The 18,816-nt window shown below is 36.9% G+C and overlaps 1 protein-coding gene across 1 annotated transcript in view; it reads left to right on the top strand.

Moving 5' to 3' along the window:
• Positions 1-18,816, top strand: part of CNTNAP2 (contactin associated protein 2) — a 2,010,562-nt gene that overhangs the window by 861,035 nt on the left and 1,130,711 nt on the right. The window contains exons 6-8 of the mRNA XM_084788077.1: positions 6,717-6,901; positions 15,068-15,211; positions 18,487-18,751. Coding sequence (XP_084644203.1) covers positions 6,717-6,901; positions 15,068-15,211; positions 18,487-18,751 — 594 coding nt within the window. The remainder of the gene's footprint in view (positions 1-6,716; positions 6,902-15,067; positions 15,212-18,486; positions 18,752-18,816) is intronic.

The following is an 18,816-nucleotide window of genomic DNA, read 5'->3' as shown; positions in this document are numbered from 1 at the left end:
GTTGTAATTCTTTATTATTTTTTTCCTACCACTGAAATATTAATAAGTAAGTAAGTGGAGAGATGTCTCAGCAGTTGAGAGCACTGGCTGCTCGGCTCATTCCCAGCAACACATGATAGTTCACAAGAATCTGATGACCTCCTTTGACCTTCATGGCTGCCAGGCATGCATATGGTACACATGCATACATGCAGAAAAAGCACTCATACCTATAAAATAACTTAGTCCAAAGCATTTTAGATGTTACATGACTCTTTAAACCTAGAATGCAAAGATCTCCTATTCTACTGTCAATTTTTTCATCTATAGTGGTAGATTATCTATTTTATAACTATTCTATTAGTTACTTTCATCACTTTAGCAATATACCTGAAAAATTACTTAACATAGTAAAGGTTTATGTTTGCAAGTTGCTTTATGTTGCAAAAGTGAAAGTCCATAGCTAATGGACCCATAGCTCTGAGTTTGTGTTGGGGTAGAACATGAGGAGAAAGGGCTTGGTTGAAGAAAGATGCTCACGGGGACCAAGAAACAGAAAGAGTGGAAGAATATAGAAACATGATAGGAACCAGTGCCCCAATTGCTGTGACCTATTTCTTTCAACCAAGATCTGCCTGTCACATCTCAATAGCACTAGCAAATCGTTATTTCATCAGCGGACTGACTGATCCATGCATGAAATTGAAGCAATCATCATCCAATCACCTTTCCCAACCTCAGCAGCTGAGAGCAAGATATTAACCATTGAACTTTGGGGAACACTTTAGGCTCAATCCATAATATTACTTATTTAACAAAATGTTTGTTGAAACACTTTTACTGTGTTCAGTGTTACAGTAACTGGTAGCGTACATCAGGGGACAGAAAGACACGGTCTCATTCACTTTGTGAACTACTCCAGTGAGATAAAAATAAATGACTTCAAGGTATGAGTGTCAGGAAGTCAATTTAATAAGCATGTATTATACTGTGCTCAGATTTAAATGACACATTGAGAAGCAATAGGACCAACATCAGAATACATAATGAAGAAAAACCCTCCCTTAGGGAAAAACACATTGTCAAAGATAAGATCTAAGTGATGGGGAAAAAAAAAAAAAACAGGAAAACATCAAAAGAGAGAAGACTTGAAGGATTGGACTATTGAAAGACCTCGCATGAGGTCAGGGAACAAAAAGCAACTTTTGGATGGATACATAGAGTGGATTTCTGGAAACAAGAGAGGAATGCCAGAAGATGTTCAGATTCTATAGGGAGCTACATGTTCCGGATATTAAGAATGAAAACCTATATGATGTTCACTCTGTATGTGCTCTGAGACTTCCATGGGAAGAGAAGCCCAAGTCAGCATGGGAGTCAAACAAGACACATTCATTGCGAGGAAGAGATGGTGCTGGCATCAATGAAAAATTGACAGGGGAGATAAAATTTTATGTTAGTGGTAAGTTCAGCTTGACCTGTGATGCATTGCGTATGAAACAAGAAGAAAGAATAGAAATGAAGAATTATCCCTAGGACTTAGGCTTGGTCACTAATTGAATGGTTAATGCCATTTTCAGAACTAAAATATAAAACAAGAGCAGAAGTAACTACAAGGATTAATAGGAAGACAGAACATTTGTGCTTCGTATTGCATAAACAAAAGGTATTTATATAGAGTCAATTACAGAGTATGAGCAGAGAGTGCACTATGGGGTGGGGGATTAGCAATAAGTGGAGAGTGAAGTAGAGTGTGTGCAGTACCTCAGAATCTAAGAAAAGAGAAATGACCAACGCTATGTAACACATCTAAGATGTCAGTTGACATGGAGACAGATGGGTGAATATTGTCTCGGCCAACATGGAGCTTGCTGTTTACTCACTCTCTGAAGGACTGAGAGAACACAGTTTTTGACTTGTTTTATAAGTGAAGAGAGTAAAATGTGTGGAAATAAATGTTTGAATTTAATGAAACTACTAAAAAGAAGCAAGGGAAAGAAATATTGGTGGTCGAATAGGAAAACTCATGGGGCTGTTATCTTTCCACCCCCCCACCCCCACTTACCACTGCTTCATGGGTTTTAAGTAGACAGAGCCAAGGCTGGTTGGCTTGCTGATAACATATCTGAGACTCACATATTGCTGAAGAAAATGTTCACAGCCTTGACAGCTGCATTCAGAATTCCAGAGTGTACCACAAAATGACACTTTTTTTTTCTTGCTTCACTTAGTGTTCTGGGTTCCATTTAAGAGCAACACTCAATGGCAACATATAGTTCAAGGGATTATTTTCTCTGCTATAAGAAAAATTCTACAAAAACAAAAATTTAAAAATAAACGAGTAACTGAAAAATACTTGTTAAGTGTAGTAGTACCAGAGGAAACCACAAAATTGAAGATTAAAACACTTAAGAGAGAACTTGCCAGCTGGATGTTTCTATCCTGTGTTACCTTTTTAAAAAATAAATACTCAGATTACATTTTAATTGTTATCCCTCACTTGTATCTTCCCATTTCCCCCTCCCTCTTTCACCCTATTCTCCTCCCCTAGGTCTGTGACAGAAGGCGACCTACTCCCCCACCATATGATCACAGCTTATCAGGTCCCATCCTGGTAGCCTGCTGGCCCTTCTGTGTTATCTTGAGCTTCTGAACTTACCTGAGGATGTCTTGAGCCCTGTGTGCTAACTTATTTTGAGGATCACTGTCAAGTCTAGAAACACATTGAATCTGGGTTGTTTGCATGCAATAATGCATTGTCATAAGCATGGAGCCTTGACTACATAACTTCCATTGTCAAAGTACAAAATGATGAAAATGTATCACACACATATACAAAATTATTGGGGTTGTTTTTTTCTCCATTAAAATAAAATATAAATGAAGCTGAGGAACATGAAAATGTTATATATACAAATTTAATGCTATTCATGAAAACCAGTCACATTACTCTGTAACAGTTTCAAGCTGCAAACAGAAAATGTATGCTTTGGAGAAAAAAAATAACCCCCAAAATTTAAACACTAATGATACCAAATACTCTATCACATTAATTACAACCACAAAAACAATAAAATGAAAGATAATAACTTTTGTCAAATTAGTGTGTCTTTTTAGGGTTTATGTATAAGTGACAAAAGGATTCTTTTTACTGTTCTGCTAATAATATTTTGGGTAAAATTATCTGACCACATAGCTTCAAACATTTGACATAGTTTGCATATTTTCCAGGTCAGAGGGGAAGAAGCTCAGGTCAGAGGCTCATTCCTGATGCCACCTGATGAGCTGGGTGGATGGGAAGGGGGGCTCTCTTTATCTGAGGAATAGAAAAGGGGGTAGGGGAGAGGGGTGGAGCATGGAACTGGGAGGAGAGTAGGGATGGGGGCGTGACCAGGATGTAAACTGAATAAATAAATTAATTAATAAAAACAAAAACAATAAAAAAGCAAAATAAAAACTTGAGAAATGTATAAAAAAATTTAAGTCTTAAGTCCAAAGACATATTTTTCAATATCAATTCAACTTCAGAATTTGAAGGAAAAGTAAAATTTATAGATAAGTTGGTCAGATTAAAATGTGTTTAATTTTAGGGTTTTTTTTTTTAGTCTATTTTAAACAAAGACTTACTTTTATGTGTATACATGTTTTCCCTATAAGTATATATGTATACATATTAATTTATAGAGATAAACTATATGTTATTTAAAGACAATTAGGGTATATAAAATATAACTGGGCATCTTGGCATTTTGAGTGATGAGAAGCTCCAATTCCTGACCTGTAGCCTACTTACTGCCCAGGCAACCACTGAGTCTTGTCTTTCATGGCCCTGGAAGATGAGCATGGCCGCCGGCAATATACTGCGTGCCACTTCAGAAAGAAACATCGATGGAAAATCACAGAGAATGGACTGACACCAGTTGGGGAATTACCACTTCTGTAAAGAAAACTTTGGGAGATGTTTACTGTAGTTTGCCTGATGTTGGGACAAATTGAAAAAGTGGACGTTGGTGCTGTAGAAAGTGTGAATGATGCCAGAAAGTCCGTTTCCCCATCAGGAGATTGATCAATGTGGCAAAGATTGAGTACCTATATAAGTATATATGTCTGAGTGAGATGACATTGAGTGACCTTCAGTGCTGGAGAGCAGAAGCAGCAATTGAGAAATGCATAAAATCCAATGAAGAATGAACACAGAAACTGCAAGTAAATCAGTGTGTCGTAGCTCCTTCATCATGCAGAGAATATTTAAAATAGTTTCTGGCAAAACCATTGGAAAAGAAACTATTCTCAACAGTGCTGTTGGAAGAAAAATTTTCCTACCTTCATAGAGACAGCAGATGGACATATTATACGTCTGTCTTATAATGTCTTGGAGTAGATGTTATATAGGAGCTAAGTGCTGGTAGTCGGAGCCCACAAGATTTTCTATGATAAAAAAACTGTCAATAAGATTTCCACATTTCAGGATAGCTATATTACTGTACATCTCTATATCAGCAGTTCTCAAGCTGTAGGTCATGACCCATTTCCATGTCAGATAACCCTTCCACAGGGGTCACCTAAGACCATTGGGAACCACACATATGTACGTTATGATTCATAACAGTAGCAAAACTAGAGTTATGAAGTAGCAATAAAATTTTATGGTTGAGGTTCATAACAAAAAAAAAAAAAGGAAATAGACTAAATGGCTGGACCATAAGGAAGGTTGAAAAACACTGCTCTGCGTAGCACTTCAACTCATTTATATCCATATCTGGGTGTAGGTCAAAAGACTTAATAATCTTCCCATTGGAAGAGACTAGGTGTACAGGAACCTTGTCCAGGGTCGGGGGTGGGATGATGCTATCTTAATTTTACAGTGAGTTTCAATGGGTGTGCCTTTTTACCCAGGGAGGCAGAAACTTTGTAGCATAGTAAGAAGCACATAGAATATTCAGCCTTCTCCAAAATATAACTAATTTATCAAAGGGTTCACCATGTGTATATATATATATATATATATATATATATATATATATATATATATATATATATGAATATGTATACAGCATCTATATACATAATTAAAAGGTTGTATATGGAAAACATCTGGAAAGAAATAGATCAAACTATTTTTAACTGGAAGAAATAATTTGCATTTCATTTTACTTGTTTATTCTTCATAATCTTCTTCATCTGTAATCATGAACAAGCATTTGTTTTGTGACTTGGGCAGGGGGCTTGAAACTGTTTTTAACACATGACCCTGTAGTATGAAAGGGAAAGGGTGAGAGGTGGAACCAGAACCCAAACCACAGCATTTATAAAACATCCATCTGTGTGTACATACACACCATAGTTAAGTTGTGTCTAGAGATGTTATTTTTTATTCTATTTATACATTTTATTTTGCATTTGCACATGGAAGGGAACACGGCACGCCACAGTGTGTGTTTGGGAAGGAGAGGACAGCCTGAAAGGGTCTTATCTCTTTTTATAGTGCTGGTCCCGGGAACCCAACTAAGTGTGTCAGTGTGTCCACTGAGCTATATTTCCAGCCCAAGATACTTATTTTTTCCAGAGCTGTTTTCGTCTTACTTTTTTCTAATGAAACATGTAGAGTAACCTTTGAACATCAACTGTGGTTTATAGAGATGTGACATTAGCTTTGTGAAACACATTGCTTGTTCCGTGACCTTGTCAAGAAGAGTTCATTACTGTTTCCCTGAAAAGTAGTTCACTTCTAAAGTTTTATTGGCAGGCTTGGGTTTATGACGGCGGTAGAAATATATCTACTGAAACACCTAGTGCCACTCTTTAATGCTATCCATCATTAGTAAGCTCCTTGTCATGCTACTCAGAACCCTCATGTGTGTGTGTGTGTGTGTGTGTGTGTGTGTGTGTTTCAAATCATAAAACTTAAGACAGACTTGCTACTTAGATTTGTTCTTCTTTCATTTCTTTTCTTGTCCTTCTGGTCTCCCATTACAAAGATGACCGTGAACATGCATGCCTGGATATGTGCACGTGTATACACACACATATGCACATACGTATGAATGTACACACATGCATGCATGCTTACACAAACACATATATACACATACATTTGAATGCATGTGTGCACACCCCCACCAGACATTTTTGAGTTCATCACCATGCATGAAGAAACAAGGATTATTTAGGTGAGTAGTTTGTCCACCTCTGAACATCAGACTAATGGTGGCACTGTTGGATCCCAAGCCATCAGGCACCCAAGCCCATCTGTCTTCAATCTGATAAGTCCACTCAACCAGCAAAACTTAACAGAATTTTCGACAGGGTCCAAAAAGTTGATATTTTCTTTTTAGGAGAAGAAGTGGGGGCTGGAGTGATGGCTCAGAGCTTAAGAGCACTGTCTGGTCTTCCAAAGGTCTTGAGTTCAATTCCCAGTAACTACAGGGTGGCTCACAGCCATCCATAATGAGATCTGGCTCCCTCTTCTGGTGTGCAGGCGTGCATGCAGGCAAAGCACTGTATACTTAATAAATAAATAAATCTTAAAATAAATAAATAAATAAAAAGAACAAGTGTTTCCTCACTGTTAATAGCTTCTATATAGGTCTTTTGTAAAAGTCCTGATTCTCCTACACTAACTCCAATAGACAAGTCTCCGATTGCATGCTGGCTTTACATCATAAAGGGAAGGTTTGCCCCATGCACAGTGGGCAGTGTAGTCAATGTTTTATTTCGCTTTTGTTTCCACTCCTCAGGAAGCAACCAGCTTGGCCCCATCTATGGCCACACATCTGTGACTTCAGGGAGCCTGCTGGATGATCACCACTGGCATTCTGTACTCATTGAGCGCCAGGGACGCAGCATCAACCTGACCCTGGACAGGAGCATGCAGCATTTCCGCACCAATGGAGAGTTTGACTACCTGGACTTGGACTACGAGGTACACAGGAGAATTCAGGGCTGTGATGCAGGAGGAGGGAACACATGCTCTACTCTTGTTTTACTGTTAATTACATACCCGCTCAAGCCTTTTCCCTTTCCTTCACTATAAAAAGGAAAAATTCTTAAATCTAATTTACTTAACAAATTATATATGCAATTACAGTATATTTTTAATTGCTGATTTACGTTTTATTGAAAATAGCTTTTTTTCCCCTCACATAATATATACTGATTACTAACACACCAGAATAGGACATAACATATGGAAGGAAAAGAGCCCCCACCCCCAAAAGGCAAGAAACTCATTTGCACACTAAACTGAAAGTCATAACATATACACAAAGAACCTGTACGGTAAAGAGAGAGAAAATGCATTTATGAATAAATAAAATAAATCAAAAATATAATTTTAAATGTGAATTAAATTGCTGACATGACATTATGAGACAAGGGGCCTCCAAAACTACTATTTAGTTTATTTTTGTTTGGCCATATTCTTCTGGGCATGAAGTCTACCCTTAAAGATACTTTCTTTCCCCAGTAAGTGTTTATTACTAATGAAACTATGTGGTAAGTCATATACGGTAAGTTCACTCATTTCTGTAGTATATTGAATTTAAAAATCCCCACTTCTAATTTATATCATCATTTATAAATTCATGACTATAGATAGGTCTTTTAGTAAACTCTTGTTCTCCTAGACATAGTTGTCATAAAGGACATATGGAATATATTAAAGAGTATACATTAAGATACATTTCTATATAATGAAATATTTTTAGAATACTCTGGCCCAGTGAGATTGCTTAGGAGGTAAAGGCATCTGCTGCCATGTCTGGCACTCTAAATTCAGTTCTGTAAATCTACAAGTAACAAGAATATAGACACTTATGATGTCTTCTAACCTCTAAAAACATAATAAAGTATATGAGTGCCACCCCAAAATAAATAAATATACAGGACATATAACAACTTCTTAAAATATCAATGATCAGCCTGGCATGGTGGCACATACCTTTAATCCCAGCACTTGGGAGGCAGAGGCAGGTGGATCACTGTGAGTTCGAGGCCAGCCTGGTCTACAAAGCGAGTCCAGGACAGCCAAGGCAACATAGAGAAACCCTGCCTGGAAAAACCAAAAAAAAAAAAAAATCAATGATCACCTTGTTATACATATACATACATATATACATGTTATAATTTTATAACATTCAAGTTGATATATTAGGATTTAAGTAAATGATCAGTCTATCAATCTGTTTATACTATACAGGTGTAAACCCTTGAGAATATTGTATGTAATTGTTGTAGGGAAAAAAAAAGCATTACATACTCAGGAGCAACATCCAAGCAAAATAAAAAGCATGGCATGTCACTCAGCTAGAGGCTTCCAGAATTTCTTAGTTCATAGAACTAGTAATGTTTTCATAACCTCCCAAAGTATTCCAAGGCTAGCTCTTCAAATAATTGAAAAGTTATGTCCTAATTCTGTGATAGTCATTGAAAAATACAAATAAATTTTTTTCTATTTTTAAATACCAGTGTGGTAAGGAAAAAAATTATGGTACTTGAATATTTTGTCAGATTTAGGATCTAATTTGATACTGTCGTTCTTTTTCTGGTCAGTTGCTGTACTGTATATTTTGCAACCAACCTCAACACAACAAAAGGTCATGAGACAGAACAGGGCAAGACATAATACTGGGTTGTCAAAATCCACCAGCAGTCAGTGTTTCACAGAGTATCCAAGATATGTCAAGAATTATGATTCCTTTAAATTTGTGTAATATATTGGAATACTGTCTGAGGTTGCTAAGAATCTTTATGTTACTTGTCATCTACATTTGAGAAAGCAGAAATCTATGTGTCCATTGTGTGTGTTTGTGTGTGTGTGTGTGTTTGTGTGTGTGTTTGTGTGTTTGTGTCTGTTACTCACCAACTATATGTAAAATTTTAATAATGCAGAATGTGATCTTCATAAAATTAGTGGTGAAAAAACTGAATTGCTATACATTTTATATGTCAATGGAGACTTATTAACATAAGAATATATGCTTAAGGCTAAATTACTGTTCCTCAAAAAAAATTCCACCCCAAATGATTATTAAAAGAAGCCATGAATTTGAACGAGAGCAAATTAAATACATAAGAGAATTTGGAGGAAGGAAAGAGAAAGAAGTGATGTAATTATATCATAATGTCAAAACTAAAATACTTCTTGTAAAAGTGAAGGAATATGAAAGTCCAAGAAATTTTTTATCTTCTGCAACTTGATGGCATGCACATCTCTTGTGACTTTGTGCTCCAGTGTATGAGGGAACTTGCAGATGAATTATTCATCTTCCATTAATAAACTTTGAAGTATCGCAGAATAGGGAGACATCCTAAAGCATTAGCCATAGGCAAACATAATTCCAATTTTCAAAAACCATAATTAAAGATTTGGGGTCACAGACCCTATTGAGTTTTTAATGCAATCTGTGCATATTCATGCACACGCGACACATTCCACACAAGGCCAACGGTCCTAGGATTTCAGTGAGTTAAACTCCTCTTTTTCTAAACAGCACAAGTCCATGTTTGAGTGTCTCAGCTAATGACGAGAATGAGTTTGGCATATTTTTATCAGAAGTAGTAGGGGGAAATATAAATTTACTGAAAAAGTGATGAGGATTGACTTGTTTCTCATTGATAAGCTAGTGCATGATAGCCTCTCTTCTCAGAAACAACAGTAATTAACATCATGGGTCATAGTAAAAGTGATCCTGTCCACTTTTGTAATTGATACTAAGTAGTAAAGATACTTTCTTTGTGTGTCATTTAAAGAAACCTGGGGCTTATCTAAGAGTAGGTATCAGAACAGTTGCCCACGTCTCTTTGATGTGTCAACATGGGAAGGAGATTCCCACTACATAGGCTGGTAGAATTAACTACAAATGCACATTTTACATAATTCATATTGAAGTATTTAAACTTTTATCTGAGGGATAGCAGAGCCAGTCCTCTCCATGTTCACAAAGAGGGTGTCCTGCTCCCCGCAAACTACTTGACTTCCATTCTTGCAGAGTGGTCTGAGGCGAAGGGCACTAAGGCGTAGCTGGAGTGTGATGGAAGTCCCAGGAAACTCTTGCTACAGTGGAAAAGGGGGAAATCACTAGTCTGAATCTTTCATTGTCACAGTGTAAATACCTCACCACATTTATTGTCCTTGGCTGGTGCCTTAGTTTGAGCGGGACCCCTGAGCCCAAATCTGCCTATCATAATGTTCTACTTGTAGGCTTCTAGGATCCTCTGGATTCTTCTACTTTGCCATTCTCCCATGCTTCTCTCATCTAGAGTCCCACTAGAATGTCCTCCCCTCTGTCTCAGTTTCCTGGTAAGTGAAGGCTTTCGTGGGACATGCCCCTTGGGCTAATATGCAGATATAAGTGAGTATATACCATTTGAGTCTTTCTGCTTCTGGGTTAACTCACTCATTATGATCATTTCTAGCTCAATCCATTTATCCACAAATTTCGGGAATTCCTTGTTTTTAATAGCTGAAGAGTATTCCATAGTGTATATGTACCACAGTTTCTTTATCCATTCTTCTATTGATGGACACTTAGGCTGTTTCCATGTTCTGGCTATTATGAATAAGGCTGCTATGAACATGGTTGAGCCAATTTTCTTGTTGTGTGCTGGAGCATCTTCTGGGTATATTCCAAGGAGTGGAATAGCTGGGTCTTGAGGAAGACCTATTCCCATTTTTCTGAGATAGCACAAGGACAATACAGGCAGTAAACCTTAAACCCCTACCCAGATCTAGCCAATGGACAGAATACTCTCCACAGTAGAGTGGAGAGTGGGATATTACTTTCTCACATACTCTGGTGCCTCACCTTTGACCATGTCCCCTGGAGGGGGAGACCTGGTGGCACTCAGAGGAAGGACAGCAGGTTACCAAGAAGAGACTTGATACCCTATGAGCATATACAGGGGGAGGTAATCCCCCTCAGGAACAGTCATAGGGGAGGGGAATAAGGGGAAAATGGAAGGGAGAGAAGAATGGGAGGATACAAGGGATGGGATAACCATTAAGATGTAACAAGAATAAATTAATAAAGGAGAAAAAAAAGTTAAAAAAAAAAGAATGTAAAAGAAAAAAAAAACCTCACCACAGGATTTTCATGATATAAATTGTATTTTACTGAGTTGGGGATAGGGGTCGTCAGGGGACTGCAAAAAGATGCCCATTGCATTACCAGTGCACAACACAGTACTTACATCTGATCAGTTACAGATTGCTGCATAAATAAACAGAAGAGCACATATTGTAGTAAGTGTAAAGCTTCCTTCTGAGTAGATATAAACACTCTGTGGAATATAGTTTAATTTGACCTCTATCTTATTTGTGTTTTAATAACAGTTCTGTTTAATGCCAGACCTGATGGCCAGCTTGTACAAGCAGGATCCAATGCAACAGTTTTAGGAGTAAACTGAATACACATGTTTCCATTCCAAGCAACATACATCATCAGCTAAAAGAAGTGATGGAATACTTTGCACCTTTGGCATGGCTCAAATTGAATTTACTATTGTGTGTAATAGTGGCTCAAAAGTTTTCCCTGTTCCCTCTTCTCTGTGGTGTTACTATAGCATGAAGTGGACAGATCACTGTCAGCAGTCAAACTGCTAACTCCATGGTAGCCTGAGAGTACATACTTTGTTTCCCTTCAAGACAGGGAAACTGAAGGACAGGGCAGTAATCCAATGTTTGGCTCTATTCTGTTCTTTAGTTGATGCCATTTACAGTAGTTTGTAAGATATGCCATGACCATCAGCAATACAGCTCTGCTTCTGTGGGATGAGTGGGAGAAAGGGAGTGGCTCTATACATAGGAAATTAACCCTGTAATCTCCAAAAGTGCTGAAATACTGGCTTTGAATCCCTTTTTTAACGTTCACTGTTAGTGTAAGATGAGTAATTCATATTCCCTTAATGTAATAAGAAAATATGACTTTCACACGTACTCTGGGTGCCTCATATTTGACCACATCCCCTGGATGGGGAAACCTGGTGGCACTCAGAGGAAGGATAGCAGGCTACCAAGAAGAGACTTGATACCCTATGAGCATACACAGGGGGAAGAGGTCCCCCTCAGTCACAGTCATAGGGGAGGGGAGTAAGGGGAAAATGGGAGGGAGGAATGGGAGGATACAAGGGAGGGGATAACCATTGAGATGTAATATGAATAAATTAATAAAATAAAATTTAAAAAAATTAAAAAAGAAAATATCATATTTTTTATGAGATCATATGATAAGACAAAAAATACATATTTTGGGTGTACAAGTGTGTGTATACATATATCATATATATCAGTGAAGATTTATATAAAGATACATATGTATGCAAATAGAAACACATTTGTATCTATGCTTATATTTACATGAAAAGCATCCAGTCTTCTGCTCAGTCAGCTCTAGTTTCGAATGCCATTCCACTGTAGTCTCTTTTCTCTTGCATTATTTTTATACCTGTGACAAATTACACCAATCTACATTCCTGTATTTCTTATGGCCAGCAGGAAGGAAGATAGGTTTAAAGACTCTTTCTTCCCTGTTTTATGATCTTGGAGTAGCATGCATACCACCAATAAAATACTGTAAGAGCACTCTACTCCTACAGAGGTTGGTAAATGTTGTACGTACTGATTTGGGTATGATACATCTACATGGAGATAATTATTACCCCATTTAAATAAAGGTTTGAAGAAAGTACACTGGAGGTGTCTGCCAGCATCTGCTATACTTTGTAAATACCTCATAGCCAATTAAATAATTAATCAGGGTTAAAAGTGGTAATAGTTTTACTAACAGTACATAAAGAAACTCCTAAATATGACTTTTAATCTAACTACTGCAAAAAAGGTTTTATTACCATAATTTTAAAATACCTAAAAATGTTATAGTCCAACAGTTTTATTTGAATAATGACAATACACAACAAGAAAAAATTAACAGCAAACTAATATGTGATTGATACCCTAAGGAAACTGAACTAGATCTCACTTCCCCACTAAGCATCCTATAACATTAGCTTGCAGTGCTTCAGCACGGTGCTTCTCAGAGAAATTTATAGTGTATTTGAATCATCATTGCAATGGTAAAACCAAAGCATCTGTTAAAGAAATCATTTGCACAAAGGAACAAATCTGTAATGTGAAACAAGTATAGGAATATATTTGAAATGTCATGTTGCCAGCACCAAACATCTTACAAGCCAAAGAGAAGGTTTGACACATAAAGGAGCTTTCTGACAAGCCTGAGGAACAGAGTTCGACCCTGGGACCCATGTGACGGATGGAGAGAACCTATTCTACAGTTGTCTTCTGACATCTACATATGTGTCATGACATGCACACACAAACACACACACACACACCTGCATAAACATACTCGTATGCAATACTTATCATATCCTTTAAAAGAAGAAAACATAATATGGATTAGTATGAACTCTTTAGAAGGAATCAACAAAAGAAATTGCACACCAACTTCTGGAGGAAAAAGGTTGCTTTGTGCTTTGTGCATGGTATCGCTCCTTCCAGAAATGTAGGAGTGGACTTTCCTTTCTTGGATTCTTTCATTAAGACTCTAGGTCTGGAAACTTCAGGTTGTAAATTAAAATTCTTACGATGTTGAAAGCAAAACAAAAAAATTGAAAATATCTGGGCATGGTGACACATGCCTTTAATCCTAGCGCTCAGGGAGGCAGAGACAAGTAGGACTCTGAGTTCAAGGCCAGCCTGCTCTACAAAGTGAGTCCAGGATAACTAAGGCTACACAGAGAAACCCTGTTCCAAAAAAACATTTTTTTTCATTTTAGCATCATAGTCATTGTTAGCAGTATCACGTTCATAGTTCCTAGAAAGGCCAGGTCACTCTGACTTTCAAATATTTTCTCAATATTCCTAAAATTTTTGGTTACTCTATAGTTTTTCTTTAATGGGTTCCTATTTTTCTATGTGTTTAGCTTATTCTTAGATTCTCCTTTCATGTATGAACTCATTGCGAGTGATGTATATTCATCTTCACATGATTCACAATACTTGATTTTATTTTTAGTGGGCATTCTTAAAAAACATTGCATCCTAAACTTGTATTAATTTGTCTTTTTCTTTAAAATGAATTAAGCATTTTAAATGCCATGGCATCAAATAATGGAACATAATTTACCCATTAACCTCCTGAAAAGACTTTATATCAAACGTAATATCTTCACTTTTGTGAATGTCTCAACAATTGCTTTTATATTAAAATCTGTAGGGGAAAAATAGAAATGGTGGAACTGAAAGGAAAATCTGCTTCACAGAAGTTGACGTTACAACTGCAATTGTATAAGTATTTACTAGTGCACTGTCTGTAGTGAATATTCCTAGCAATACTGATTAAGTATAATTTTGTGTAATTTGTATTGAGGCTACAGAACTTAAAACTGGTGAGAGAGGCATGGTGGAAGACACCCCTGTAAGCAGTTCCACCCAGAGGAACACATTAGGGAAGATTGGTCTTAGCCCTAAAAGGCTGCAAGATCTATAAAATGTGCAAACATGACTACCCAGCCTTCAGCTCCTGTGTCCCACAAAGTCCCTAATCCATACACTAATGGTATTTTCAGCTCTTTTCTATACTCAAAATAATTTTAATGAACCTTTGACTCAAACAGTCCTCAGACTTCACAAAGCCTACAGAGAGTAAATGTGTATTCCTTGCTTTAGGCTGCACTTTTATCAGCTTATTATATTAGTTCTGGTTGTCTTGAGGTTACTAGAGGCATTTATTGGTAACATGCCTTTGAATGATAAATATGAAAATATAGTTTTAATATTCCTTGATAAAATAAAGTTCCTAGGTAAAAATCTTTTTAAAACACTCTCAAGGCAATTCTAAAATGCCTTTGGTGTTTTAAAAAAAATGCAAGGGATGTTTGCTATTTTATTGGTTGAGTTATAATCTAACTATTGGAATTAATGATTCCATTGCACATTTCAGTATCAGCATAAGGTAATGAGCAAAATATTTTGTAGGCAGCATATTATAATGTTTGCATATTTTTGACTGAGATAAAAGTGCTGGACGTTTGTTGTATTTATAACAATTATATTTATTTTTTCTCAAAGATAACATTTGGAGGCATACCTTTCTCTGGCAAGCCAAGTTCCAGTAATAGGAAGAATTTTAAGGGCTGCATGGAAAGCATCAACTACAATGGTGTCAATATTACTGATCTTGCTCGAAGGAAGAAATTAGAGCCATCAAATGTGGTAAGAGTCCAAAATATTGACCCAGGGGCATTGAATAACAAAAAAAACATATGAATCTTTTCACCATATTGGGTTCAGTTCAGCAGTGTAAGACAAATGTTGCCTCACAACGTGTAGATACTTGACATATTCAGAATTCACACTGACTTTGAGTCAAGGCTGCTTGTGTGGCCACTGGTTTTAAACTATCCGCTAAAGACTTGTGAGGAGGAGAAGGTGACAAGGAAGGAGGGTGTGAGGAGGATACGTAGAATGAATTATGTACATATATGGAATTTTCAAGGAAGAACATTAAAGTTATATAAGACTATATAATAATAATTAAATAATGGCTTAAAAAACCTTTGTTCTTAGGGAAACGAAAGAGTGGTCCGCTAAAGCACATACTAAGCTACCTCTGGATCTGTGGAGGCTGGTTTCATATTTGAGAAGATCAAATAATAATGCTTCAGCCTCATGCCTCCCTGTGTACTGCTGTATAGCCCCAAAGATACTAACAAACGTTTATCGTGGGTCTTCCCTGTGGTTCTGCCAGGCCAGGAGTTATTCCCATCAATCACTGTCATACGGGAGGGCTAGAGAGCTTTTAAGGACCCATGCACTTAAAAGCCACCAAAAGAGATAATTACTCAACTCTTCACACTGCCTCTAAAAGCATTCCAAGACCTGAGCTCAGGGTTGACAACGACAAAAATAAAAGGAATAACTTGATAAATAAATAGCCCCAGCTGAGTGAGCAGACTTCACTAAAAGTGACAACACTATAAAGCTAATTTATAGCAAGTGATTCTGTGATGGAGATTTCCCTTAAACATAATGAAAAATTTACATTAATGATAAAATAATGAAAATTGATCAGCTTTAAATAATAAAGTATAGAGAAAAGAAAAATAAGTATCTTTAAGCAACAGTGTGCTAAGGTGTGCACAGATATTCAATGCAATAATACTATAGGAAAAATACAAAGGTTTTATAAATTATAAATATTGAGATATAACCTGGAATAATAACTTTCTAATGTGACTCTAAGTAATAAATATAGACTACAGACTCTATATAGGAGATCACCTGATTGTCATGGCTTCTTTCTTAATTGTGTTATTTATCATAATATTTTCACGCCCGTTCACTCATACATATCTTCCCTACTAAACACAAATACACATATGGACTTCACACATTATTCACACACACATTATTCACATACACCACATGTACTAACACACACCACGTACTATACATGCCACCACATACTTCACATACTATGAATACATATACACATACTGTCTTAGTCACTGTCCTATTGCTGTAGAGAAATCATAACTGAGGCAACTCTTAGAAAACATTTGATTGTGGGCTTGATTACAGGTTCTAAGTGTTAGTCCATTATCATCATTACAGAAAACATGTTAGGATCACGTCTCTGGAGCAGTAGATCCTGTTTGTAAGCGGGTGGTAACCTGATCCTAACATTGGCTTTTGAGACCTCAAAGTGACACACTTCCTCCAACAAGGCCATACATCCCAAATTATTTAATCCTTTCAAACAGTCACACTACCTGGTGACTATGGGGGTTATTATTGAAACCACCATACACATGTACCACACACAATACATAAACATTGACTAATATACAAAACATAATATTCACACAAACATATATATCCCACATGGTGATATGTACACACATAAACACATAGACCACATACTAACACATGCACACACATTATGTACCATACACAAGTACAGATATACACACATATGCAACATACAATAATACATAAAGACATTCACATAGTGTATACATAGAAGCACATGCCCTCACATAGGAATTACAATACATACAAGCAAAAAAGTTTATGAACAAAAACAAACACAAACACACACCACATACTATGCACATAAACTATGTATTATAAACATATATGTCACAGGGTCACACACAAACATATATCCCACATACTATTCATTCCTACTAAAACACACATAATATATTTTGTGTTCACACAAACACATATTACACACACACACACACACACACACACACACACACACACACGTACACACAAACTTTTAGGCTTTATAAGTTTTGGATAAAATGGCACATAGGTCCTTTCACTGTTCTCAGAAATTGATGCTTCTGAAAAATGGTGTAGAATCCAAATCATCAGAATGTCATTTCTATTATTTGCATTTTAATAGGTAATATGTTAGTTCTAACTAAACACAGCTCAGCGTTAATCCTAAGATGTATCCATTTGGTACTCAAACTACAGAGCGCCAACATGGAACCAACTTTAACTACAAAACATGTTGAAACTAGAGTGAAATTTTAATAACAAAAATATTTTATAAAGCATAAGGCATCCACAAGTGTATTCTATTTAAACAAATTATTTGTAGGCAACCACAGAGTAATTTTTGTAGCAAAATCTACACATACAGTAAAAAAAAAAATAGGAAAAGATTATGAAATGCACCATTTTTGTAAACATCCCTACAAAGTGAACATTTTATAATAAATTAGCCCAAAGATACTAGTAGCGGTTATTTCAGTGAAATTCACTCAGCTGCCTGTCTACCTATCTCCTCATACCCACACCCTCCCACCTCACTAGTCCACCAGTCACCACGCTTACTCAGGAAGGGTCTTTAAGTTGCCTGAAACACAACCCTACAACACAGGCAAGTGATCACCTAGAACACCTCAATGGCTCTGCATAGGCACTTCTGAGAAGGTGCAGAGCAAACAATTTAAATAGTAATTCAGGCAGACAATGTGCTTCAAATTTGTCAGTTAATGGGCTATAGTAGAATAGGTTGGCATTGGGGAGATTTTATATATATATATATATATATATATATATATATATATATATATATATATATATGTGTGTGTGTGTGTGTGTGTGTGTGTGTGTGTGTGTGTGTGTGTGTGTATTCATATATTATATACCTATAATAGAAGACAACAGAGGTAATAATGCCATCAAATTCCTTAAAATATTTAAGAAGATAATTCCTTCAAAAGATAGAAGGAGGGCATCAGAGCAGACTGATAAGCTGTCAGTCTTTTGCCTGGGGATGGTACACTCTGACTATTGCCTGTATTGGGTCTAACACTTCAGGAAGTTCTATCATCCAGGCACACACTGAATCAGGCTGAGGTGCTGTCCCTTAAGTTTGTATATATGTATATATCCCATCACTGTTTTGAGATTTGTAGAACCATCTCTTTGTAAATAGACTCACACAAATGTTTGTTTGCTTGTAGGGAAATCTGAGTTTTTCTTGTGTGGAGCCCTATACCGTACCTGTCTTCTTCAATGCCACAAGCTACCTGGAGGTACCTGGCAGGCTTAACCAGGACCTGCTCTCAGTCAGTTTCCAGTTCAGGACTTGGAACCCCAGTGGTCTCCTGCTCTTCAGTCATTTTGCAGACAACTTGGGAAATGTGGAGATCGACCTTGCGGAGAGCAAAGTGGGGGTCCACATAAATACCACACAGACCAAGACAAGCCAGATCGACATCTCCTCAGGTCAGTGGCGTCTGTTTGACACTTGCTTCTGAATCTGCTGTTGACAGTCCCAAAGTGGCAGTTAA

This window comes from Acomys minous (genome assembly GCF_964271855.1).
Source record: "Acomys minous genome assembly, chromosome: 6".
In the NCBI taxonomy this organism is placed as follows: Eukaryota; Metazoa; Chordata; class Mammalia; order Rodentia; family Muridae; genus Acomys; species Acomys minous.
The sequence above is the reverse complement of the archived record's forward strand: the minus strand, read 5'-3'. Positions and strand labels throughout refer to the sequence as shown.